The 27,349-nt window shown below is 39.1% G+C and overlaps 1 protein-coding gene across 9 annotated transcripts in view; it reads right to left on the bottom strand.

The window, feature by feature from the left end:
* Window positions 1–1,459: 1,459 nt before the first annotated feature.
* The window catches only part of CUNH9orf3 (chromosome unknown C9orf3 homolog), a 204,063-nt gene continuing 178,173 nt past the window's right edge, over window positions 1,460–27,349 (bottom strand). For 5 of the 9 annotated variants that reach the window (XM_026088441.1, XM_026088440.1, XM_026088437.1 and 2 more), the window contains 5 exons: window positions 25,444–25,560; window positions 11,574–11,612; window positions 8,062–8,148; window positions 5,221–5,365; window positions 1,460–2,244 (listed from right to left, as the gene is read on the bottom strand). In XM_026088441.1, the coding sequence (XP_025944226.1) occupies window positions 5,225–5,365; window positions 8,062–8,148; window positions 11,574–11,612; window positions 25,444–25,560 (384 nt within the window). In that variant the 3' untranslated portion in view covers window positions 1,460–2,244; window positions 5,221–5,224. Of the gene's footprint in view, window positions 2,245–5,220; window positions 5,366–8,061; window positions 8,149–10,675; window positions 10,804–11,573; window positions 11,613–16,669; window positions 18,044–25,443; window positions 25,561–27,349 lie in introns of those variants that run through there. The other 4 variants (XM_026088442.1, XM_026088451.1, XM_026088443.1 and 1 more) reach the window with 3 other exon arrangements.

Raw genomic sequence — 27,349 nt, 5'->3', positions numbered from 1 at the left:
CCACAGGCTTTTAGTGCATTGACTGGGTAGCGGTATAAAATGTAACAAAGTAAAAATTTTGGCTACAATAAATTTTGATACTGTTTCGTTGCATGTTTTTATTTACTATAATTAGTATCTACTGGGATAGACAACCTCCTCTGCTAAGTAAATTACTAGGGAAACACCTACCTTGGGAGAATCTTTAATAAAATAAACAGTACTGAACTTGTGTTTTCTGCAATGTTTTCACCAACATCTATTAGAAGCTTAAGTAATTCAGTGAGGCTGCATGGTTCATGCCCATTTTTTTTTTTTCCTTTTATGCAGTTCACAAAGATTTTAAACTAATGAAAATAAATACTTCCGTTCAGTGAAGTGGGAGCTACTAAATAATACCTTAACTCACTGTCCTTTGTTCTCCTTTGCTGCCAACAGGTTAAGTTCACATGTAACTATGTGAAACCACCTTTAGCTTTTCTCACTTTGTTCAACAGTGCTTCGATGAGCAACAAAAGGGCACGCAACCCCAAAGACAGGGCCAGGTCTGTCCTGTCCTTTGCCATTTTTGAGGGTATTTGGCATTAGGGATTTATTTTTTCCAGTTCTTTTTCTCAGTCCATCCAATGCATGATGGATCACCAAGTTAGACTTCGACAGAGGGAGGGAAATCAATTTTCGAATTCTTGCTCTTGTTAATACAGTTCAGACAGACTGGAACAGCTGTAGCAAGGGAACTAAACTGCTGTTGTTTTCCATATTAAAAAAAAGGTAGGAAAGTTAGATTGCTTTGAGAGAACAAAAACTTGGTGATATTTGTGATGTCTGTCTGGAATGTGTTACTGCCTTAATTTGCAATGTTGTTTTAATAGCACTGGATATGAACTCAAGGCTTACAAAATATGTAAATTCTGGGTGTCTTGTGTAAAAGCCTTATTCAGCTCTGTGTTCTTTCCCTTACACAATGGAAAAAGCAAAAAGTAAGTAAGTTGGTTTCCCTTGCTGGCCTTTGCAGAAAAACCTGTGAAATGAGACATAACTCCTTTATGAATAGGATCCCTTAATAAATACATCTGTGAGTGTAACTACATTAGAAGCCACTGCAGTAACTCAGGATGTTCTTGGGCAATCCCCTAACTCTCACTGCATTTGAAAGAAGTTGCTGACTGTCCTGTAATTCAGGTAATGACACTGTGTGCCTGGAAGGGGGGAGCTCAGGGACAATAGTGGGGTAAAGAGGAGCTGTATTCTGGGGACTCAGTCACCATTTACACAGGCTCAGGTGATTTTGTGCACCAGTACTTTAGAAGTCACTTCTGTGTTTAATTTTTCTTGTTAATATCCATTAACTAACTGCATTCAGCCTCAGTAAAAAAGGAAATGAAGTGCTTTTTTTTAAGCTTATAAATTAACTAATTTTTGAGCTGCTATACAATGGAGAAACTACACATACTTTAAAAAAAATTTATTTTTACAAGAGTATTTGATGTAAAACAATAACATACAAAGTAAATATGTTCACAAATTTTTGTGTTTTTAAAGGTTCTTTTGCTGAAAGGAACAGTTAAGATGTCCTGTGATCAGTAGAGCAGTACATTCCTGGAGAAGAGGAGCTACACTTGATATATTACTGTACAAAAGGAGCAGCATAAGGGCGAGGAAAACATCTTCAGAAACAGAAGGTCTGACATTTATGGTAAAAGTTAACCTATACAAGACAGAGACAGATGCTGATCTTAGTATTTTCCTCAGTCCCATGTCACCCCAGAGTGGTGGCTGGTCACTTTTCACAGACTATTCCATCTCCAAATTAGCTCCCGCTCTCCCCAGCTAATTTATATTAACTTTTTAATTTGGTATAGAAGTTGCAAACAAAATGTTAAGTACTGAATACAGGTTCATCTAATTTCAATGGTTCCTATGTTTGCCAAGTTCCTGGAGTGCACTAATCATTCAAATCAACAGTCCTTGACATCTGCAAATTGGAGTGGCTATATCCTCAAAACAGCAAGGATGGAACCCAAATAGCCTGTACTAAACAACTACCTTGAGCCACAGGGGTGTGTGTGTGCGTGCGTGTGTGTTTTAAGTGTTCTCGGTTACAGTGAGCCTCTGGAAACCATAAATACTGAGAGGTAAATGTTTCTGTCAGCTGATTGATTTAGCAGTCACATAATCCTTCCTTTGATGTCCTGGGTCAATGAAATCCTAGTACCACCAGGGTTTAGTAGCAGATATATTAAAAGAATTTCTCTGTGATCTTTCCTGCAATGGAAACAGCAGTAAAAGTTATTACTCTGTCACAGTAAAGGAGTATCTGTGCATTCTTAATTGGCTCAGTTTTTCAAATGGGGTTATTCTTTACGTTACTAGTAGAGCATAACTGTGGTTGTGGAGCTTAAGTTTACAAAGGTAAATTTGTAATTGTATTTCTAAAAACACTATTTCCTCTTATATTTTCTCTAGTAAAGAGTGCGAGTACCCAGAAGGGAGAGCTCTGTAGATTTCGAGAGCTACCATAACAAGAAAACCTATTGGGAAGAGCCAAAGTACAAACACAATCCCTCAGTATTAGCAGTTTACTCTAAAAATGATGCTAGAGGTCAATTACTGGGGTAGTACTGTAATGGTCTGCACATCCACATACCTTCTTGTGTTTAGCCAACGGTTCTCTAAAGCTACTGAGGTAGGTTTTCCACCTTAAGTATTTGGTGTTTAACAGCCGGACATCATAATGTGTACTAATTTGATTTTAGAGAGAAAACAGTAATGACATTTTTCATAGGCTCTTAGAAAAGGCACATCTTTTTTGCTCTAGGGCTCGACTCCTGTTCCTGCTGAACTGAGCCAGTATGTAAAATCAGAACTGATATCAGCTCAGTAGGCACCGGAGGACGGGTCCATCAACAGCTTGGAACAACAGCAGCAGCCGTAAGTGGCAGCTCCAGTCGGAAACAACCATTTCCTGCAAACAATACACATTGCTAAGCTACAATTGCAGAGAAATCATGAGAGAACCCATTGAAGAAGAGACTACTTTACAAAACAAAGCTTTTTAGACAATTTAAAATCACAAACATTTATTTCCTCTGTCTTTCAGAAAAGCACTGTAACTAAATTACTGCGGATGACACCTCCCTTCTGCAGTCAGACTGAGAATTAAAGGAGCACTGCTTATTCTCAACCAAAAAAGTCTCTTGTCCTAAGTCACCTCTGCTTCTTATCTTCCACATACTGCATTTCACACACAAACATTTATTATAAAACTATATAGTGAGCAGCAATGTACCTCAGCCAGCAAATACACTCCACTCCACGTAGGCTGACACTTAAGAAATGTTCTCATCTCACCTTCTCTTCAGGTGCAGAACTTAGCCACTGTGAACAAAGAGGAAAACAATCACTGTTCACCAATCAGCTAAGCTCTGCACCTTGTCAGAGAGGTCTTCGTCTGAGTATAACTAATTATCATCAGATGCGTTTCTTCCATGATGTGTCTGCTCCTTCTCTGTTTGGACTTTTTTTTAAATGGATGGAGAAGGTTCCAGGGTGTGAATCAGATAGTTACGACGATTTTCATAGTAGCAGTTGGGGTCATGGCTATGTGGTAATCCCTGGCAATGTGATTTTAATCTTAAGTCACAAATCATCATGCCAGGAACCCAAACAGCCACAACATTAAAAGAAACCCGTGCAGTCACTCTTCCCTCACATGTTCATGTTTAGAACAAGAGGTATATTTCTTAAGGGTGTTCTCGTATCAATTTCTTTAAATTTTTATTTATTTAGCTCAGCATGCATACATTCCTAGTCTGTCTGAAAGTCAAACAGGTAATTTCTGACTACTGCTAACACATACTTACCACTGGAGATTCGCAGAAATTTTATTTTTTATTTTAGTATTTAAGGAACTATGGGAAGACAGCAGAACAAACTGCATCTTTCTGGCCTTCAGTACACTTCAGAACACTTAAAGGCAGATTTGGATGCATCTTTGATAACTGGGATTGTATAAGCAAGTGGCTTGTTGTTACAGCCCTACCTGTTTTAGAATATGACCCCCTCCCTCCTACCTCTACCATAATTAACCACCTGGCAATCTATGGTTTAATCTACACTTCCCCCAAAGTCTTCCTGGCAGGCACAGTTCTTGTCTAACCAGAAGAAGAACAGAGCTATTCATAAACAAACTTGTTTTCATGGTATCTGCTGTATTCCATATAAATAAAGTAAATACCACAAATTCAAATGGAACTGAGTATCAAGTACTGCCTACGTGTACAGGCTTGAATAGGAGAGAATTAAGATTCCTGGTCAGTACCAATTACAAAATGATGATTTTGCTAAATTAGATGTCTGAATTTTGATACCAGAAATCAACTGTAAAGTTATGTGAGCAACCAAGTTGTATCATTAGGCAAAAATCTGAGGTATGCTGTATTGGAAAGGATCTTCATACCAATCCTAATTGGCTGTGTGTGTTAAACATGCGTGTACAAACACTGTAAGGTTATCTCAGGCTATTCAAATAGACTGCAAGATGGAGAATATCTTTGCAGATGACCCGTTTATAACCTGCAGCAATCTTTAGCTTGTGAATATTTCTCGGTATTTTGCTTTTTCTCTACTCCTCTCCTTTAATTTCAGAAACAAACTAAATTGAGTATGAACGACATTAAGCAGCTTCTTAATGTCAAGGCTACTCCTCTTACCTCACATTCAGTCTTCAAAGATCTGACTTAATGCAAATTTATTTGAATTATCAAATTGTTCTCACRTGATTCAGATTTGCTTTCAGGTGCACAATTTCATAATTCCTTTATGGATGCAGATTCTTTTCAAAGATTGCGTTGCCTAGCAAGTCAATATGCAACTTTGTTAAACACGGTTGCTTCTCACACAATTGCAATTTTAAGATGTACTGTAAACAGAGTTAAGAATGCAGATGGAAAACAACTGCATGTGGAGTCTGGCAGTTCAGACTTACAGTTGCCTCTTGTACAGGCAGTTACAAAGCTTCAAACAAAGCCCCTCCATGCTCTGTAGTTACTTTCTGCATGCAGCTAACTCACTGCTCCAGCAGCTGGGTTTAAAAACAAGCAAGATGTTTAGCAGGAGTTATTTCTATGCAGCCACAAATTCTATGGTATGTCAAAGTTTACTATGTTTAGTGTGCTATCATATTCTTTCTGCATGAGGTGAAACCATGGCTTTTAACTAAAAAAAAAAAAAAAAAATCACCTCTTCAGAATAACATCTCTGCCACCACTTTGGCTGAGGACACATCCATATGTTCTTGTGCTGCAGCAAAGCATTTATAGGCAAGTTCTTGCTGTTTTGCATCTTCATTCACCATTAGCTCACCATAGAGGTACACGCCCATTGCCTATAAGAGGAATAAAACACATATTCATCCTATCACCAGTTATGACCAGCTAGCAAGTTTTTGTTCCATATACCTCACAGAACTCATTGAATGCAAAAAAAAAAAAAAAAAAAAAAAAAAGAAACAAAAGAAACAAAAGCCAAAAACACCCCACCAAAAAAAGACCATATACTCTATATAACACATGCTTGCACCTCCCCATTAAATGTAGTGTTCTCTGGCTGTTTTTAGCGTAAGGAAGACTATCTATACATTGTATCAAGCATTTAAAAAAGGAACATTAGTATAAGAGAGGTATGCTATGCCATTACAGGAAAATGCCTTCCCACTCCATTTTTCTCACCACCTTCTAGGCTGAAATCTGTTCTCTTTTATCCACTACCTGAAATATTTCCAAATGCCCCTTAAGAAGGCAGCTTGTTCTTCCTTGAATAGGAAAAACATTTTCTTTCAAATTGAGATTTTTCCATACCCAGTAATTAAGAGCACATCAACTGAAACAGTCCATTCTAAAATGCCCATCTGGCAATTCTGTAACTGGAAATCAATTGAAAATGGTCAGGTCTGTGTTTCAAAGTCATGTCTTCACATGCAAGATAGATATGGTTGAACATGCATACAGTTCTGATTTGGTAGAAAAGCAGGCTTTTCCCGACTCCAGATTTTGGAAATTGCAGCAATCAAGAAAGATAACTGAGCTTATGGGGGCAAAACCTGGGCCCCTTTAGCAGTAATAAAGCACCAGCTAATTAAGAGGGGACAAAATTTCATTGTGGATTGTCCTTTTTTCCCCCTGATGATACAGATATTTTCATCTAATGGCAAGGAATTCAACAAGTGTTAAGTTGCACTTACCAAAATAGGATTGTACACATGACTTAAAATATTAGCAGGTTGACAAATCAGCTTTTACAGTTGTACTCAATATTTGGATAGTTTCAGGAGATGAAAAAATATGGATATCATTGAAAAACACTATTTTTAATACTATTCCTCCCAATTTCTAGGGTTGGCTGGTAAGCCTTAAAAAAAAAAAAAATCAGTTTCAACAGGAAGGGAAATTTAAAGTTTAACAAAGACTTAAATTAAAGGAGTCAGGCAGAAACCTGCCAGTCTCCTTGCCAGTCCCCTAACCGTGCTGTCTTGCATTCAGAGACCCAAGAGCTCAGGTTTCCCGGATCTGCAGCTGCAGGGCAGTCACACCAGGCAGGCTGCCTTGGAGCTGGGCTCCAGTTGCTTTCATAGAGAATTTCAAAATGTTGAGATTTTGTTCCAAATAAGAATTACCTTCCCTACCCAGCGTTAATAATTTTCCCCAAAACCCAAACATTAAAACTCAGTAAACACACTGGGTTTTTGTAATCCTGAAAAGGATTAAATAGTCACATTTGCATTTTTCCCAGACTTTCAAAATAGCCAAGCCTTTCATGATCAGTAAGGGCATGCAACTGCTCTAATTTCAGTCATAATCATTCCAGAACCTGGTTGTGCCATAAACTGTATACAGCTACTGGAGTAAATTAAATGAAGTATACTGGAGATTACATTAAAAAATAGTTGCAAAAATTCTTTCCTGCACTGCAGAAAGTGTTAGTCTTTATTCGACATAATATTTGCCCCAAACATAATGCAGTTCAAAACAGGTGTGTTTGTATAAACCTGAGGATTTTTTTTCGCTGTCTGCTGGTATGTATCTGCATCCTTCCATATGATTAAAATGCACACAATACAGGTAACTTTTTGTTTTAATAAATGGTGATGTTTAATGCTTATATTATTTATTAAAATAAAGAGCTTGACAGGAAGTGTGGGGCTGTTTATTGGCTGAGATATAAATAGAAGGTATACTCTAGAGCAGGAAGAAAGCGTATGGGAGACTGTAATAAGTTTATTGTACTATTGTGACAAAATATATTTGTCTAAAAGTATAAAAACCTCTGGCTGTAAATGGCTTGGTTCACTGACAACATAAAATGCAAAGGCATGAATTCCTTGCAGATTTTGAAATGGCCTGCAATATTTTCTGTGTTTTTATATAAGTTTTAGATACATAACATATATGCTAATCAGTGAGCGTCTTGATGTTATAAAGTTCATAGTGAATAAAAATAAATGAAAGTGATATTGAAAGAACAAGCAGAGGTGCAATTACAATTTTAAGTTCACAATGGCCTAAATAAGCCATAGTAAAGGCATTGAGCGTCTCCAGCCTTTGAAATCCTCTCCCAGCATTTCCCTAACCCTGGAGGTGCCTGCATTCCTTTGATGTAGATCCTTGTAATACACTTCTCTTTCTAGACATGGTCTTGAAAATTTAACCTCTACAGCACTGACTATTTTGCACCTAACTCATATCTACATGCATTAATGTTCACAACCTGGCTTGCCCTTATCATCAACGGAACCAATGCCAGGAAGCGCTCTCCCAGCACTGTTGCTACCTCTAGGTTGCATAAAATGAAAGCAGAGGAGGTAATATATCTTATTTAACCACTTACCAGAAGATTAACATGCTTAGGTGGGGGTTGAGTACACCTAGGTAGCTCTCATAACCCACAATGTTTAAGTAAAGGGCAAGAACTGAATACGCGTTCTAGTTTTTGACAATCCACAGCAAGAAAATATATTAAAATCAGTTTTTACATTGACATAGTAAAAGGTGATTATTTTGAAAATGTTAATTAAATGGAACTGACCTGATCTTCTCTGAGAAACTTCTCAACATCTCCATATCCAGGCACGTATTTGTGTTTAACAATAAGTTCACACCATCGATGTCGAACCTTTGGGAAGAGAAAATAGAAAAAAAAACCCTGCATCATATCTCTGTAATTAAGTGCTAGTAAACAATACATTTCTAACTTTTTTTTTTCTGGCAAAAGGGGTGGCCTGTGAAACATAAAAGATACTTTAATATGTTAAGCTCCTGTGAAATCCTACTGCTTTAAAATAAGAGCACAAAAGGATCTGTTTTTAAGGGCAGATGCCATTTTGCCAACCAGTCACATGCCTTGCAGCACCACTGGGTCAGCTATGCTACGTTTTGTGTGCGCACACACAAAAGACAAACTACTATTTTTGAATCAGTAAACAAATCTGTGTATCTGCTGCAGATTTGCAGCATCTTCACCTCAAATTGCTAAAAATACTTTCCAGTTCAACTTTTTTTCTTTAAACTAGGCTAGAGGTTATTACTTTCATAATGTTAAAAGGGGTGGGATGGGGAGAGGTTATCGCTACAAACTTCTGGAAGAACCACAAGATACAATTAAATGATTTCCTCTACATAAGTGTAAAATCCAAGAGATTAGAAGGTTTAAGTTTACATATAATTCTGCACCAATACTACACCCATGCTAAAAGGATAAAAGTTAGATATAAAACCATGAAACAGAGAGCTTTCAGTGAAGTAAAACACAGTTCTGCCACCATAGCTTTGCCAGGTACTAGATTTTAAGCACCTGGCAAAGGGTTTAAAATTTATCTACAGCTGAAGAGCTGGACTGTGCTATTAAATGCACATTAACAAAGACAGTTATTAACATGCTGTAATGAAAACTATGGAAATTTTCAAGAAAATTACTACTGAATAATATAAATAGTTTAAATAGTGTGAACAGTACACCTTTGAAATGCATGCTTTATATATTTTTTAGTTTTAAATTGCTGACTGTTCTTAATGACTCTTGTGGCATTAGTGTCATCTTACACTGCACCAAGGCTTCCTCAGTTGCAGGCAGTGATCAGGCAAATGTTTTATATTCCATTATTAGTTCAGCACTGACCCTAAAGGAAAACAGTTGAGTGGAATAAAACTCTCCCACCCCCTGCTCCTTCTGTTCCAGCCTTTGTTTTTACTATCTTTCAAAAGACTGCCTCCTAATAGTAATCAGCTTTTGTAATAAGAGTAAAATGTAAGCAGTTTTAATATTTTTTGAAACTGAGTCTAAACTCTGCTATTATCAAGTAATTGAGATCTACTGATAACACTGAGAATGAAAGTCAGAATGGAAGGGAATAGAAAGACACAAGTAAATTGTTGCTTTGGAGAAAAGGGCAGTACTTTCCTTGTCATCCTAGTCCATGCCAATGTTACATCTCAAGAAAGAATTTCACAAAATTATGTAATTAAATGATAGTTTCATTAACATGATTAAAAAGTGATGAATGCTCATAGGTCATGAAAGAGACCTTTTTGGGGTAGCTGATAACTCTTTCCAGCTGACCTCTTATATAAAATTGTTTAAACACAGCTTCCAAATGAAATAAAATGCTGAGGGAATTTATGTCTGAACAGAGCTTGCACTCACAGTATCTAAGACACTGAACAGTTAAAATGCAATGCATGGTGAGGAATGAAAGCTGTCTCTTAAAGATTGTTGCTGACAAAATAACAGCTGTTAAGATTCCTGCATGTGGAACCAGAGCTAAATCCACAAAAGTAAATAGTTTTCCAAGTTTCAGCTCACTTTGCTGTGGACACCCACATCCATAATGTAGACCCTCAAAACCCTACCCAGCTGCTGCTTCTCCCAGGAGACACTAAACATCTCACCAGTAAATCCTCCTAAGCAATCCAGCTATGTTAGGGGGCATTTCTCACAGCACCAAGCAGATCCATGCCTGGCCYATACCTTCAAGGTCTACAAATTAAGCATTGCCTTACTTCCTCATTTGCAGAGTGAGTTATCCCTTCCTTAACAGAACAGAAAAACATTCAAAAAGTTTTAAGTTTTCTTCTGCTACACATTATCCTGTACAACACCTTCTCTGTCATATAACAAGAAAGACTTTCTTATGTATTCCCATAGCATGTATGAAATAGACGATGAGGAGGAAGGGACTGTGGTGCTCTTCCATGATCAATGCCCTTCTGTATCTCACGCTCCAGCAGTTACAGCACTCATCTAGGAGGTGAGCAATCGAGTTCAATTTCCACATCTGCTCAGGATCTCACACTGTGTCTTCAATTAGAGTATTTCAACGACCAGACAAACTGGATTCTGAGAATGGGACTCTCTCAAACCTCCTGATAAAGTTGCTTTTTCCTATATAATTAAAATATTTATTGATCCTAAAAGGAGAAAGTCAGAGAATCTGAGCTGTCTGAAGTATAAGGCACCTAAATAATTCTAAGTATTTTTAATAAGAACTGAGGCACCTGGCTTACACCGTGCAAAAGTCAGCTCATATAACTTCTGTGGATGTGATCATAATATCTACACAGAAATCAGAACAGAAGTTCTCAGTATGAATGTATTTATGTGGTTCTACTTCTTAACGTACCAATGTAGTATATGTCGGCCTTACATTTTTCAGCACCGATTATCCAAATTCCAGCTGCTTTGGAAAACATGGAACATGGAACAATTAAGCTGTGTCTGCTTCCTTAGATCATTCCTTCCTCCATAGGGTTCCCATTCTTGACAATAAACCTCCTTTAAAATAGTTTAAAAGAAAAATATTTTTTTGTTGAGTGAGGTTTGAGACTTTCTCTCTCTCTCTCTTTCTTTCTCAGCTCTTTACAAATCCTGGAACACACCCAAATCTGAAATGCTGGGGATTTACCAGCTGGGGCAGAAGCAGCATGTCTGTTATACTCAGATTACACATTTGCCTCCCATTTTCTGAAAAGCCCCAAAGGCTCTTGCAGGAGAGCAAACTGCAGGAGAACCAATTGTTATTGAAGCGCTTGTAAAACTGACAGAACAGTCAGTCCCACCAGCTTTCCAGGGACATGCACTGGGCCCCAGGAAGCAGTGGGCAAAACTGTGCTCTACGTCCAAAGTGACCTGACCAAAACTGGCACTAAAATCTTAAGACCTGAACTGAAAATACCTTACTTGCTCTCTTGCCCTCCCACTCCCCCATGCAGTGTGGCTTGTAGGTTGCCATATACCGCAACTGCAGCTGAAGCAAATGCAGTTGCTTTTCAGATACACGCACTACAAAGAAGTAATTTTTCTGGTATAATCCAAGCCCTAGACTTATACCACAAACATGAGAATTTTATTCACATAAGAGGAGGATGGAAAAAAATCTTTCAGTTCCCAACTTCTCATCCAATCCTTAGAGGAGGAGAAGTAAAATGGGCCCCACAGCTCTGCAGTGTAATGAATGCGTCATGTGAACAGGCACTTTAACAAACCAGTATCAAAAGGAAATTTTGAAAACTAAGTAGCTTGTGGTAGGACCGAGCTAAACATACCGCATCCTGTGTATGATCTTCTTGGCTTTTCCTTTCCTCCTAGGAGCAAAGACTCAGTGGTGAAAATAAGAATTCATTAGTCTTTTCCAAATTTTCTCTCCGCACATTTCACTGTGCTCTTCTGCATGGTTCAGAGATGCACACCATATGCCGTTTTGGCTGGTTACATCATAAACAATATAAACCTAATCTGAAAAGTAATTTACAGCAACCCTTCCTGTTACTGCTGGCAGAAAGCACACTACTTTGTCTGGCTCTTTTATATGTTCCAAAGCTGAAGTAACACCTGTAACTGCCCACCCACCCACCCACACTCTCACTGGTTTGGCAGCTGCAGGGACCTACGTGCCAAAGTTGGGAACACGATTTATTTTTTCAGCCTCAGAGTCTAGACTCAGAGTTGGCCTTTTGAGTCCTCTCAACCAGTGCCTGATATTCCTTGGGATAAGGAGTGGTGGCTGGGGGGCTGGAGGTCTGGTGGGAGCTCAGGTTCCTAATGGATCCTCCTCTCTTGGAAATTGTTCTTTCCTCCAATCCCGCTTTCACAGCTGGTGCTGAGGTTTCCACCAGCATCATTTTAAGTTAGCTGAAGACTGTTGCTATGAGTTTGCAAAACACTCCAGAAATTGCAGTATATCGCTGAGGCACAATTTGGTAGTAGGTCATTGTCTCCGGTATGACATTTGAAAACTGACTGTTTCATAAATATCAGCCACATCAAGTTCTATGTATTGATTAATATGTCTTGAAGTGACAATACTGCCAGATAGCACTAAGCTCCCACATTTAGGAGCAGCAGCTTACACAAATAATTCTCTGTAATTTCATTTTAAGAAAAATACATGATATCTCACAATATTGCTTGAGACTCAAACATTACCTGTATTTTGATAGTGCAATGGAAAATGTTTAGAAACAAAAATGACACTGACTTAGTCTATTTTTAGTGAAAGTCCTTATGTTTTAGCAGTCTGGGCCAAATTCTTTTGTTAAGTGATTCTTGAAGCTGACTGAATAAATCTATCTCAGGCATCAAATATGTGGCTTGATTTTCAAAAGAAAAGTTCCCATGGACATACCTGAAAAACAGTATTTTAAAACTATTTTAAACAGATCTTGAAGTAAAACTATAATTTTTTGTATCTGACCCAGGTGATAAAATACTTGGTTGATTAATTTTCTCCTCTCCCTTGCTGCAATGATCAGACAAGCCTAAAACAAACATCCACACAGAAAGCTTTATATGTTATATTGTAATAATCTATCTTGCTCATGTTCTCAGTCATACATATGCAAGCAAAAAATAAATATTTAACTTCTGAGTCTACAAAAAAGATTTAGAAAGCAAGTAATTTAAACCATGACTTTATTAAAAAAAGAAAAAAAAGAAACTAAAGAGTTGTACTAAGCCTTTGGTCTGCAGAATGGGAGACTAGCTTCAGGGAAAATGAGTACATTTTGCTAATAGCTGGATCCAATTTAAAAGGCGCCATGAGACAACAAATCTAAATCGCAAAACAAAAGCAACATATTTGGAGATCTTAGAAACTGGGGTAATTTAAAATATAGTAAGTGCTACTGTCCAACAAAATAGAACCTATATTAAAGGTAGGAGGCATATATGATCTTTATAAAACATGGGTTCTGGCACTATTGAAAAAAATCACTCCCAAAAGTAGAATTGTAAATGTTAATTAAATAGCCACAGATGCCAGACTCCAGTCTAATTTGCAGAGGAAAAAAATACAATGAAACTTTTTCAAATAATCAAACTGTGCTACTATAGATCAGTTTTAATTAACGAGAAGGAAGCTGGGTATCTCCAGAGCACTGGAATGCTGTTCTGTTCCATCTGAAAGTATTTATCTCTAGTCTCTTCCTATCCCTACGTAAATTGGATTCAGCTATTGGATCATTTTCAGAGATAATGAAGGAAAGATGTTACAGGCCAATATTTTGGAGTAATAAACAGGTTATTGGTTAATGTACAAGAATTACAGTTAAGAATTGCCAATTTGACAATGTTACTGTGGCAGTGTGTTTAATGATTTCATTTTTTCCCCTCTATTTTTGCACATGCAGACAGATTTAAGAACAGCTGAAATAGTTATCATTTAATACACCAGCCAGGCTGCACCAGTGATGTTTCATTCTACCTAGCCTGAGTTTCGGATGAGTATTCCTATCTTTTATTCCACAGTACATGGATACTTTTAGCATATAAATTTAGTTTCATGAACATTTAGCCAAGTTAGAGCATCAGGGATGCTGAATCAGCTCAGAAGGAGCAATGAAAAGGCCATGTGCGTTACAACTGTGCTGACAGAGTATCGGTTTGGCAATCTGAAAAAATATACTCATTAGCCAAAAAACCTACTGAAAGCAGCCAGAATGGATGCATCACTCTTTTGACAAGGATTCTGAAATTGGGTTTACTGCATATGCCAAGGGCTTGTCAGAAGTAGCCCGAGCAGAGAAGCTGTCTAACAGCTTAAATGAGCTTGTATTTTGGAACAAAAACTCCTGGACTTTTCAGAGCAGAAGTTATTTCTCAGGAACTGAATTGTAATGCTCCCTCTAAGAACACTGCAGGACCAAAGAAAACATGGGCCAGATACAGAGCTGCAGCAGCAGGCATCTTTGATAGGAACCTTTTTTCCCTGAGGCCCTCATAGCGTTAGCAAAATTCAATTATGCTGTCGTTTCCAATTCTTCTTCTTGAAGTGTAATACTCTTTCCCAGTATTAATTACTTCATTTTCCAGAGTTACAGTCAAAATTATGATAACCCTTCACATATCAAGAATGGCTTCTGCTAGCTGTACTCATCCTGCATTTTAACTACTGGGAAGACTTGCAGCGGGAAGAGGGGTGGTAGGACTGGAGCCTCATTGACTTACTAAGCCTTCTCATGTTCTCCGCTGGACACTGGCTGTCCAGGCAGCCCCATGTCAGTAGTTGCCCCCTTGGATAACAGCCTTTTCCTCCTCACATCTCACAGCACAAATATCTTAGCCCACCGACGACCCAGCAAACTCTAGCATGGTCATTCAGGAAACCCTAAAACTTTAAAACCTGAAATATATGAACAGGCCATTAAAAAGCTAGCTAAAATCTAACCTTAACACTGGACATGAGAGTTTGGTAATATTGATGACAATACCATACTACATTAATTCATTTTACTCCTTCTGATTGGTATTTCTGCAGAGATCAAGCAATTGCATACTGTATAAGGGGAGCTGGCAATGGGGGAAAGACCTCGTGGGTCCTCTCTCTCCTTCCTCCACCCAGCAGCTCTTATGGAGCGCTGTAGGTAGAGCTTGTGCAGCCACTGCCTCCATTTAGTAAGAGGAAAGAGAGGTATTGTGTGATCAAGCTTTTCAAAAACAAATTATGTATTCTGCACTTTGGCCAACTGCAGATTGCGGGCACAACTGGCAGCATTTGAACCTGCAACTGCGCAAGTGTGCCAACAAGTCAGGCAGTGTGTTTCCATAGCTGGTGCAAGCCTTAATTAGCAGTAAGTGCAGGACTGAACCTTCTTCCCCGTATGAATTTGATTTGTAGGCATATATTCCCTTTCCATCCTTTCACCTCCTCTCCAACTGCATGTTTTAGTTTCAGCATTCACCCATTTCTCCATAATACAATTGAATTTTACTTTAAAAAAAGTTTCTACAGCACCTAGGCCTTGTTTAAGAGCAACCTGATCAGATCCTTCTTCTCCAAGTCCCACACACTGTAAACATATGATTCCACTTCCATTTCCAAATAAAACATGTGCTTCTCTACAACCACCATGGTAGTCTCTTTCCTACATAAACATACAGAAGCCTAGGAATCACACAACATGCTGCTTAGAAAAGTCCAAACAGAGCAGAGGGCATCACTACTACTTCATTTGTTATGATTAGAAAGGCACAATGACCAAACAGCAGTGTTTCAGGTCAAGATTCATCCTTTGGCAATGAAGTACATGCTGGTAACTTGTTTAGAAAAAAACAAGTGCACTTTTTTCCCCACCTCAGGTTCACAAAAATAGAGCTCCCAATTAGATGACCAGATGCTTTTCTCCCTGTGCGCGCCATATCTGTGATCAATGACATTTGTGTTCACAGAAGAAAATTTTCCAAAAGAAGGTAGAAAATGTAAGAGCAGTTAAGAAGCCATGTCTAATCTTTCTTGAAAGGCGGCACAGGCTGCACCTGTCTTCTAGTGTCAAAGCTCTCATTTATGCTAATATAAATAAGTGACTAAATCAGGACATGTAATTCTGTAATCCCACATGCCTTTCAGCCTGCCTTTTCTCTCTCCCATTTAACAGAAGATTGACACACAACAGTATCTGATCCCAAGTTTTTGTTCTTCTTCCACTGTAGACCAATAAAGTGATGATAGGACAGTGATCTATAGTGAACTTAGGTGAGAAGAGGGGAAAAACAGCTAGTACCAGCACCAAGGTAGTGTGACAGCTTTAACAACATCTGCTGGAAGAGAGGCTCCCTGCTGTGCCTGAAGGCTTTTCTCATTGTGTTTCCATTTATGCTGCCATGATCTCCGTTCTAGGGGGAGCAGGTCCTATATCATAATGCCATCTGAGGTAAGGAAATGTTTAACACAGCATGTGAACTCATTTAATTTGAAAAACAAAGATTTTTAGAAATAAGCCTTTATTAAAAACATAAATACACTACTTATACTGGAACCAAATGCTTCCCCTCTCCCCTGCCTTTTTGATATTGCGTGTTCAGCATGCTGGAGTGTTAGTACCCTTCACAGCTTGCAGCAAGATGGAGATGGCAGAAAAGATGTCATCAGCTTCCTTTTTAACAAATTTCCTGGAGATGTATGGTGAGTTTTGCTTTGCTGTGGTGCTGCTAGCTTGCACAAACAGGGGTGTCTTCTGGCCTAGTGCAGAACAAAGGCCCCTCACAACCCCCTGCACCCGTGGGAAGGGAAGACGCGCTGGCATCCAGGACTGAGCAGCTCCCATGCCCAGTACCTGCCACACCAGCCTCCTTTAGGGGGAACACCTTTCCCCCTAAAGGGCTAGTGGGGGGCTCTCAGTGCAGCTCTGTGGCTCTGGCCATGGTCCTGCTTGCCTCCCATCCTGGCGTCAGTGGCGCTCACCCCGTTTCTGAGCCACGAGCCATGTCGCATGGGTCAGCCACACGCATGAAGGCATGTGGCTGGTGAACCAGTAAGGATGGGCGATTGTGAGAGAATGGGAACAGGTCAAAGTCTCAAGTACAACCTCACATAGCTGCCTCCAGCAAGAAATACCCAAGTGACAAGTGCCATACATTCAGCAAGATGCAACGGGGGGGGGCATATGTAGATGTTCCAACTGACACCTCATCCAAAATATGTAACAGGATTACAGCAACTGCCTCTCTGAGTCTCATATACAACCCCTTCCTAACGCCCCCTGACACCTTACTCAGAATATCTATCTACAATAATGTTTATAATACTTCTGGTATCACAACTACTTTTTTGCGTCAACATCATGAATGGTGCCCATCATTACTGTCTTCTCTAGCTGGCTATCCTGGCTGAGTCTGCCTGGAGTTTTTACCCATACAGTGTTCGTATATCTATTTCACACACAAGCTATTTATACATGCATGTAAAAGCATGCTAGGCTTATAAAACCAAATGTTGTAGTGGGAAAAAGCACATAAACACCCTTACATCTGAAGCAGAAAACCAGCTCTTTAAGAGTTTGATGTCAAGCACAGCAACCTTCTGTTACCAGTTATTATTAAATTATAACTTCTGCTCAGCAAAAGGAAAGGTTGCAGCAAGTAACGACACAACAGTAAGCTATTTCCCTTGCTTATACTCCTCTCTCATTTCTTCTCCTTCTATCTCCTCCTTCCCATAACTAGAGGCAAAAAAGTGCCTTCCTTTCATCTCTGGCCTCCCACAGTGACTGTGGTCCAAAAGTTTGTTGTTTCCAGGCAATATTACTGTCATAGACAGACTCTGGAACTGAATATGAACATGAGACACAAATTCCAGGCAATGAACAATGTGGCTGCCTGGCTTTTCCATGGTTTAGGCCACAGCCAGCCTATCCGGCCTGTGCTCACATCCTTCCAACTGTGCATAGTTTAAAGCTTTGGTTCCAATTTTCAAAACAATTAAACATGAGATTTTGACTCCAAAGACAAAAACCTTTCACATCACTCTCACAAACATCCCTTCCCCCTGCCCTGAAAAAAATCTGAAGAGAAATATATCTTGATTTTATAAAGTCAGAAGAAACACATATTCATTCCTGAATTAAGAACACCTAAATTTTACTCAATGTTTGAGTTTTTTGAGTTATCTTCTCTCCTTTTGTTCCCTGCCCCCAAGACTACCACTGCCCCTGCTACTTAGGATGATATGTACCCCATGTGGAACACAGCAAGAGTCCTCTCCAGGATGCTTCAATCCCAAAGGTATTCAGATGGCAGACAGCTGAAAAGACGAAAGCAGAATTTTACCCACACATTAGTAAGTCAGTGACTCAGCAACAGGACCAGATCTTTGTGGCAAAGGTAGTGACATCAGAATCAGCTATGGTTAGTAATTTTGAATTGTCCTATTTCTTGCGCTACTTAGACCTCATATACTTATGGCATCCCAGATTTTTTTTCCAACGTTGTGGTCCCATCCAAGCATAACTGGTATCAGCAGTCAGTCTTTATACTTAAATGAGAAGTACTAGGTGAGCTGTTTGGATGCACCATCAAAATCAGTTTATATGTAATAAAAAGTATCTTCAGGATTTGTTCACAGCTTAAAAAAAAACCCAAACACAGAAGGTGCCCCATACAAGCACAAACATGCCTACAGCTTCACAACGAAACAATTGGGAAAGACTACTCCAGATAGCTAGGGGCTTTTGTTTGTTTCTGTTTTTAAACACTGCATCCTCCTTGACATCCTGGTAGCTATGTCAGCGCTACCAAGTATATGCAAACAGAGTAACCTTCTAGATTTCATGACAAGGTGGTTTGTATTACAGAGCTAGGTTTGTACCACCCTACACAAAAATACTCTATAAAATTCCAAATAAAACAACTGCACCCAATTCAGGACACCTTCAGGATGGATTTCAGAAGTCCAGGGGTCACATCTTTCTCCTTCCAGACAACAGATTACAGAAAAGCAGAAGCAATATCCAGCTCCTTCTTCCACAGATTGTTTAGATAAACAGTAAAAAGCAATTCTGTATTTGGTTCCCTATTAATAACAGCTCCCCCCTTTTCCAAATCTCACTAAGTCATTGGGTTACCAGCTAAGGAGTAAATTAAGTGCCAAAGCCAGTTAGAAAAGTAACCCTGAGGTAGGGGACAGTAAGTGAACAGCACTGGTAATGGCAGCAATCGGGGACTTGGAAACTTTTGTTAATGCCACCCAGCAGCAAGTGAGATCACTTGGAATAAACGTATTTCTGTTGGCTCTTGCCAGTGTTTCGGATCAGGAGCGCTGACTGGTGCAAAGTTATTTCAAGTGTTCCATAAATCTTGCACTCCGAACATGTCCCTCAGAGAGCTAATGCTGATCGAGGGATTTTCTGTTCTTCTCAAGTGGCTGGAAAAATCCCCGTATTTTGCATGTAGCAACAAAACAAACCTGAATTATAGCTACCTGAGATTATCCTTTGAGCAGTCTTACAAATTCATCCCAACACATCCACTGTGCTACGACAGGCACAAGAGTCAGAGTCAATCCCAGGGGACAATTCCCACTGCTGTTACTGGAAGTGTTTTTCCTTATCCTGTTCCAATTCTTTTAGCCTCACACTACATCTTGGGCCTCAACTTTGGAAAGCACATGCCGTATTCCTCAAAGCCACCTTTTTCAAAGTTCTTTTCATTGGGGGAAAAAAAATACAGGATTGTGAAAAACTATCTTTACCAATGGTAATACTGATATGTATACTCTCTTCCCCAAAGAGTCTGCAATCCATGTTTAAATGCAGCACTAGCGCAAACATCAAACTGGATGAAGACCTGATACAATCAAGATCACAGGGGCCTTTCAACAAGCGGGGCCACATATCTCCTTTGCAGGAGATGGAGTTAGTCTACTGTGCTTTGCCATTATCCCCTTTCCTGGTGAAACTGGAAAGGATTTTCTCTGACAGTAAGATGCCCTTTACCAGTATTTGCCAGAGGAAGTATAAGGAGACAAAGCAGGGCAAAACTTTGTAAGCCTTGCCAAACATACTCTTATATACAAAATAAGGCATCTCTTGCTGACTTGGGTTGAAGCTGAGGAATCATCTGTCTGTTCAAATATGAAATAAATAGATCAGAAGATAGCAGAAAATAGCAGAAACAAGCAAGAAATTACTGTATTCACTTTTTTTTCCTCCTGAAGAAAGAAATGTCCTGTAAAATGGTCACTAGTTCAAGCTCATTATCTTTTTCCTTCATCAAATTGGTGGTTCACACCAACCATGACATCAGCTATAGATAAGGACCATACAGGTATCTCCCAGCTCGGCTGCAATGACACTATCTGAAGCCCACCTCCCTGTTTCTCCATGGCCCAGCTAAGAAGGCCTGGCCAGTCTGTGGAGGTATTTGCGACACATTGCTAGTTTTATTCAAAAGCTGGAGATTGCTCCTGAATCCCTGCCCCAAGCACATCCTGTGAGGGAGGACTAGCCCAGTGGCTGGGCTGAAAGGAGAGCTCACCAAGTGCCTTTTCTGCCTGCTAGCAGGGACTGGCCTTTCCCTGCCAGTTCCCTTTTTCATCCAATTTTACACCATACTCCAGAGAGCTTTGTTCCATATGGGTGCCTTCTAACAATGCTTAATGTCAACCTGCAGGACAACTGAATAATACAGCGCAAGAATGTGCTTAACTTACTGTAGTGACCAGCAGACGGGAAGCAGTAAGACAGATATTGCATTGTAATTCGTTTGTACTTCTGTGTCTGCCAGTTTTTCACAGGTTAGGAAAGATCAATGAATTGAAGTTATTTTGCTCTAAACACAATTCTCACTACTTTAAGGACACCAGGCACCTTGTATGGTTTGTATTACCATGACTGGATTTCTGTCAGTGAAATAAGATGCCACCACTTTATAGCCTCGGTCTCATAGGCAGACCTCATGCACAATGAAGTAGTTGTGTGAGAATGGCTTTATGCCACCTACCTGACTTATGATATTATGATCTTAACTCATTTTACTCACATTTTCTGCAAAAACAGTTATAGTCTCTCCTCTTTTCCTCTCCCCAAACATACCAGGTTATGATCCTGAATACAGGGAAAGCATTATGAAAGTGAAGAGCATTTCAGCCAATCTGCTGAGGGGGGAAAAAAAAACACCTAACAAAGCAGCTTTCCATATGCTGGGCAGGCAGGATATTTTACAAAAAAGTGATGCCTACAGTAGGAAGGAAAGAAAAGCTAACTCTACTGTGAAAATACTGGGGAAATGCATCATAAAGCTTTCTGCTTCATCCACATTCCATGCTTTTTATCACACAGTCTTACATAATTCAGCAAAAATACTTGCAGAAATATTGTCAAGACTTAAATAGGACTCAAAGATTCACATACATTTATTGCCTTTCTCCTATGGCTACCTTAGTGATTTTTTTCCTGTTGCTTTTGTTACTGTTCTGCAGGCTACCTGCACATCCTGTAATCTTCTGTGCTGTATATTACAGGCCTCTCCCTGACCAAACCAAAGATTTCAGAGAGCCAGTAATGGAAGTAACCATAGAGCTGCTAGTTACAGAGTCACAGTTTGTTATCCAGAGCTGTCAGTGTTGTCTTTAGATATTTGTACCTAACTAATTCCACTTTTTTTAAAATATAAGTCCTCAACAGACTATGCTAAAACATAGCTTGCATAATGATATCAAAAGAGGTGTTATCAAGGTTAAGAGGACTTATAAAATATTAGTGATCACAAACTTTCCAAGTGGACCAATTCTCTAGGTTCTCTCAGAAGCTAGATCTTGATCAAATTAACTATACGTGTAAAATGGCCACCTCAGACCGGCCAAGCAACCCGAACACCCTACCGCCCCACCTTTGATTCTGCTATCTTACTACAGGGTCTGATGACAACTGTAGTTTCTTTATAACATATCCCAGCTCTCCTCAATCAGCTACACCTCCAGCTGGACTTTGTCATCTTTGATTAACTGCATCCAGACAATTTCTGTAATGCCTCTCTTGGACACCGGAGATGTAGTATATCACAGGAGATGCAGCCTGTCTATGAACTATCATATTATGTAGCAGGAAGCAGCAGAGCAAGAAAAGAGGAAAGGGGAAGAAGAAACCAAGGACACAATCATTCTTCCATGCAATTGCCTCCCACTTGTCTGACAGAGACATGATGGGCTCAGGGCATTGAGAGTTGGTGAAGAAATGGCTTTAAACTTTGAAAACTCCATTGCTCTCAAAATGTTGTTTAAGGATATATTGGGATATGCTCAATTCAAATAATTCATGTCAGTGAATTTATCTCTGAAAAACAAACTTGTAGTTTCCTGCCTTCTCAGATTTCCAAGGTTTGAATGGTAAACAGACAGCGAAGTCACCATTTGTTACAGAAGTGGACTGAACAAACAGGAGGGAGCCACAAATTGTGCTGCTATGCAGATGCCCTACAAGCCTCCTGTGGCATCCAAGGGTGGGGGCAGGCCAGTCTGAAATGTGGTTAGACAATCAGAATCTCACCTCTGGCCCTGGAGGCTCAAGAGTTGCTATCACAAAAAAATATGGTTTTGATTATGAATCAGAAATATGTTACCTAACCTCTGACTTTTTGAGTGAAACATTTAAATGAATGCCTGAATGAATTTAAATGAATGTCTGAAGCTACAGAAGATCGGCAGTGAGACCCCATTTCAGAGAGGAGGGGAGCTACCCTGAGTCACTCTGGGCTGTGGAAATCCCTGGGTGGATACAGCACGATCTCTCCTTGAGGAGGCTAGTCACTGCTTAGATTCCAGGCAAAGGCTGACTCACCTCCTCTCTTCTCTTCTGGCTGGTGCAAAGGAATCAAAGCAAAGCAAATAAACTGCTGCAAACCCTCCTCTCCTGTCTGAAGTGAGGTGTAGCCCTTATGCTGGAAAGCCTGAACATGCATGTGCTAACTGGCAGTGAGGAGTACCAAATTCTGCTGGTGGTGATCTTAGCTGAATGAGAACAAAACCTGCGTATCACTGTGGGCAGGTGCAGATGCTGCCAGGCACATGCAGTTTTAGGACACCAAGTGTGTTGAATTGTAAAGTCAAACTAAAGACATTTCAGAAAGATATATATATATATATATATAAAAGCTTCAAGAAACAGAAACCAGGACATCCCATGCTGTACTTGCATAGAACAAAAAAACCCCATGTACTTGAAAAGGTGAGATTATTCAAGCCCTTTACTTTTTTCACATTAGTCATACAAAGCCTGGAGCATTCTACCATTGCAAGAGTACTCATCACAACATATAGATACTATTCTTTATATTCCCTCTGATGCTGTAAGAAAGTCATTTAGCTATCCGCCAATACATACGGGGAAAGCCTTCCAGCTCCCAAGGGTGCATGCAACACTTCATGGACGATTTTTAAGTGCCAAACTTTAAAATGCAGACATACTTCATAGTGCACCACTCTCACCCATTGCTGGCTCTATCATTGCTAATCCATAGCATAAGACTAATGTGAATATAAACACTACTTGTCAAAAATAAGAAAACATGTTCTTATTTCTTATTCTGTTCTGGATGGAACACAACTGACAGCCTTACTTATAAAAAATCCGTGAATAAAACCTCTGACATTGACAGAGTTTTCTTTTTCACTAGTCTGCCTGCAATTTTTTATGCCTGAATTTTTAATGATCAATTTCTGACATTTAGTTACTAAAAACATTTGAACTCCAGCAACACAGCTGGATGACTATAACTGATTAATGTCTCCACAAATCAAATTAAGACATGAACAGCTTGGCCAGAAGCTTGGACTGCAGTTCTTTGTTCCTGGGTCATTATAAGAAAAATCCCCACTGCACATACTCAAGTTAGAGACATGAAAAGTTCCTCCCTCAGGTACGTGAAGGCATGTAAACTAACATTCCCTTTAAAGGACTGTAGGTGACTGTGATCTGATGACTGGTAAAACACTAATGGTAATGTTATCTTAGTTGTACTTCTGAAGGTCCACTAAGCCTTTGGTTTCACTTTGTAAAATAACATGGAGATTACGGTCCTTTCACTGAGGCCATAATTTTGTTTTTAAAAAAAGAAAAAAAAATCCAGGAGACCACTCATATGCCTTTATGTGACATTCCAAAGAAGAAAGAAAGGCATGAATGTGGAGAGAAAGGAAAAACTGGAGAAACCTAAGCCTGTGGTCTGGTGCTCACAATTCACTGGCACGAAGCAGCAACACCACAGCTATTGCTTTGATCTACCTCCCTAGTTATTCCTCTTCCTGTTATAGAACCTCTGACATTTCACTGGTATTCAGATGCGATTAAAATATATCCTAAATTCTATAAATAGAAAAGTTGGTTCAAGTACTAATTAAAAACAAGCCTGGCATTTGGAAACTCATATCAACAAAAAAAATAAAAAGGTGCAATAAACAGCAAGAGTCAAAATGTTGCCCATTTTTTTGAGAAAAAGCTAGACCTCTGCCCTATGGATGTTTCCATTAGTATTTGGATTTCTAAGTGTTTATAAGCAACCACCTAGCAATTTCAGTGTAAGAGTAACAGGACAGAATTTGCTCTCCTTCAATTCTAATTACTGCCATAAAATTCCAATTATAACAGGGTAAGTCATGCACACTGACCTTCCACAGTCTTCACAGTAGTTTTTAATTAAGTAGAAGTTGAGTATCTTGTTAAGTTTACCATGCTCCTTCATTGTACATTAGTTTGAATATGTGCTCCTTAATAACTAGCCCTTTTTATTTATACAGCTACACATACTTTATTTTCACAACTGGTTTCATCTTCTCATCTCCCCTCCTGCATACTATCCACTTGAAGTAAATCCCTACTTATTGCAAGGGTGCCTACAACCATAAGTTCTGCTGTCTTAATTATCACAATTCTTCCTGCTTGAGAAATCCACCGGACTCTACCAAATAGCCAGCACTGTGTGTGGTAGTAAGGACTTACTGGTTTGGCCCCTTAAGACATTAAGCCCTTCGGAGCAGGGATGCTAGTCTCATAGATGTCTGTGATGGGGAGGCATGTTTATGGTATCATATAAAACTGTGCTTTCTTAAGTGACTGTTAACATCTTTGGCACTTATTAGCTGCAACTGTAAAGAACTGATTCCTCCTTGAAACTCATGCCCAAAAGCAGAACATACTGTAGTCTCTCTGGAAGGCAAATTTTTCTAAATCCTGAATAAGACTTGGGAGAAACAATATGGGCTGACCATGTAGAAGAACAATTTTAGACCATAACAGACACATGGTTGCATCTGGAAACAATACATATAACTAAAATCAACCGAGCTCTAAATATACAGTCAGCATTACATAGCGAGAAGTTTAACATTTGAATGAACATGCTACCTAAGATATATGTAAAATTATATATAAAATCTATGCTGTATTGTCTCCTATTACTATGGTATGCAAACACATCTGGACCTACACAACACACACACACACACACACACACACACACACACACAGAGGGAGAGAGAGAGACTCAGTAACTAAGGCATTTGAAGATGCAACAATACTGAAAAAAAAATACGTGCTTTTAGTTTTAGACAAGGAAAAAGGGATTTGAATGAGTCTGAATCCTAGTAGAATACTATTATTCCTAGTCAACAACGCAATGACTCATTTTAGGGTGATTTTTTTAGTGATTTACCTCTGCATCCTGCTCACGGAGCTTGTATGTTTTCTCTAAGCATTGTAGTGTTCTAGGACATAACGTCTTCTCTTCCAAGAGAGACTCCAGAAGTAAGACCAGCTGGTCCGGGAGAAGCTAGGAGGAAAATAAATGCCTTGTGAGAATAAAGCTGTGTATACTGAGCAATTAAATGGAAACAAACCAAAGAGGACAAGACTGTGATAGTCTGTGTAATTCCACCATGTGCTTGAAATATGGCAAGAACTTCTAGCTGATTTCTGAAAAACCTCAGGGTTTACGTCTCTGTATTCTGAAAGACTCTGTTCTGGGGCCTAATTAAGACTCATTTTCCATGGCTTTTATTACTATATTTAGATCGGATCAAAACCATGTTTATCTTATTGAAACATTATCATAGCTTATTAAGCTAAGATCTTTATGGAATACATATGCTAAGTAATTCCATTTTGTTTGGGCTTGGAAGGCATAAAATATGAGAATAATTTATAGTTCATTATTTCAGGAATCAACCAGACATATAAATGTATAATTGTAAGAGTGGCATTTTTATCTACTATATGAGCAATTGCTTGGTATTCTTACAGTAAACAAACACAACACAAGTAAGCAACACACAAAACAAGGATTGTAACAACACATTTTGAGGTATACTCTAAGGCACTCTTCTAGTGCAAAGAATCAGGAGCCATCCAACACTACAGTGAAAAGAAGGCATGGATATTACGTCTCTGGCACACGCAGTATATATATGTGAATATATTTAGTAGTTAGTTGCTGTGACTCCAAAACCTAACATTTTCAAGTTGAACCTAATGTAGCCTGAAAACAAAAAGCGTAAGTCTGATGTAGCAAGTGCTTAAGTGCTCTGCTTAATAGGCTTACTGGATGAACAAATAAATAATTCAAACAGAGCTCAGACAGAAATTATACCAGCTGCCAGGAAACATGCATTGGAAATTCAGGGTTCAGAATGACCAGTCAGAAGTTCATTATACGCCCCAAAGTTTTCCCCACTATTCGTCATTGTGGAGCACCAAAAGAGAAAGAGGGAGGGAGGCAGGACATGAATTTAAGCTTTTGCATGCAAAAAGAAACCAGAATCGCTCACTTTTAATATTCTCCAGACAGATTAATGAAAAAAAAAAAGATATCCTGTTATTTTAGCATGACTTCCAATTTTTATCACATTTGGAGACTCTCTGTTCCTGCCTCATGGCTCATGACCCTCCCTCCACCTTTTTGGTGTGCTAATCAGATCCAAAATGAAGTTGGACACAGGGAAGACCTCTTCCACTGGCCTCTTACAAGCAGATACCACAACTGCGGCTGCCTCTGTGGACTGAACGAGCCCACACCCCTCATCTCTGACAGTAAGTCCAGGAAGATATCAAGGACTTTCTGTTATGTCTTAACCCGTAAAGATTTTGCAGTTAACTAAATAAACAACCCAGTATTTTCTTCCCTCTTAGTCTGACATAATTTAGTGTTAGTATCTAAATCATAAAAAGGAGGGAAATAGATCTCCTTAATAGGATTTTGACGATTTGGTTTCCTTGCAATGCATTCTATTATTACTAAAGTCGTATTCTTGGGGACTGAAAAAAACCCTACATCTTACTAGCTCTAACTGGAACATTTTCTAAGTGCTACCCAAGCCTGCCAACAAAATAGAGTTGTTAAAAATAGTCAGACATTTAAAAATATTTAATATTTCAATTTTAGGACAACTACTAAAATGCCAACTTGAATATTTATTGCACCATCCAAGAACAGCTGCTTGGGCAGGGGGAGAAGAATACTTTAAAAAAGAGAACAGGGAAGGCTTCTGGGAAACGGCTCTGCTTGGAAACTGAATTCATTTTGAATGCTAATAAAATTTGAAATGTTGCAGAACACCACAAAC

Source organism: Apteryx rowi, unplaced genomic scaffold (genome assembly GCF_003343035.1).
Source record: "Apteryx rowi isolate R43461 unplaced genomic scaffold, aptRow1 scaffold_77, whole genome shotgun sequence".
Classification (NCBI taxonomy): domain Eukaryota; kingdom Metazoa; phylum Chordata; class Aves; order Apterygiformes; family Apterygidae; genus Apteryx; species Apteryx rowi.
Note: the sequence above shows the minus strand (reverse complement) of the source record. Positions and strands in the feature narration are given on the sequence as shown.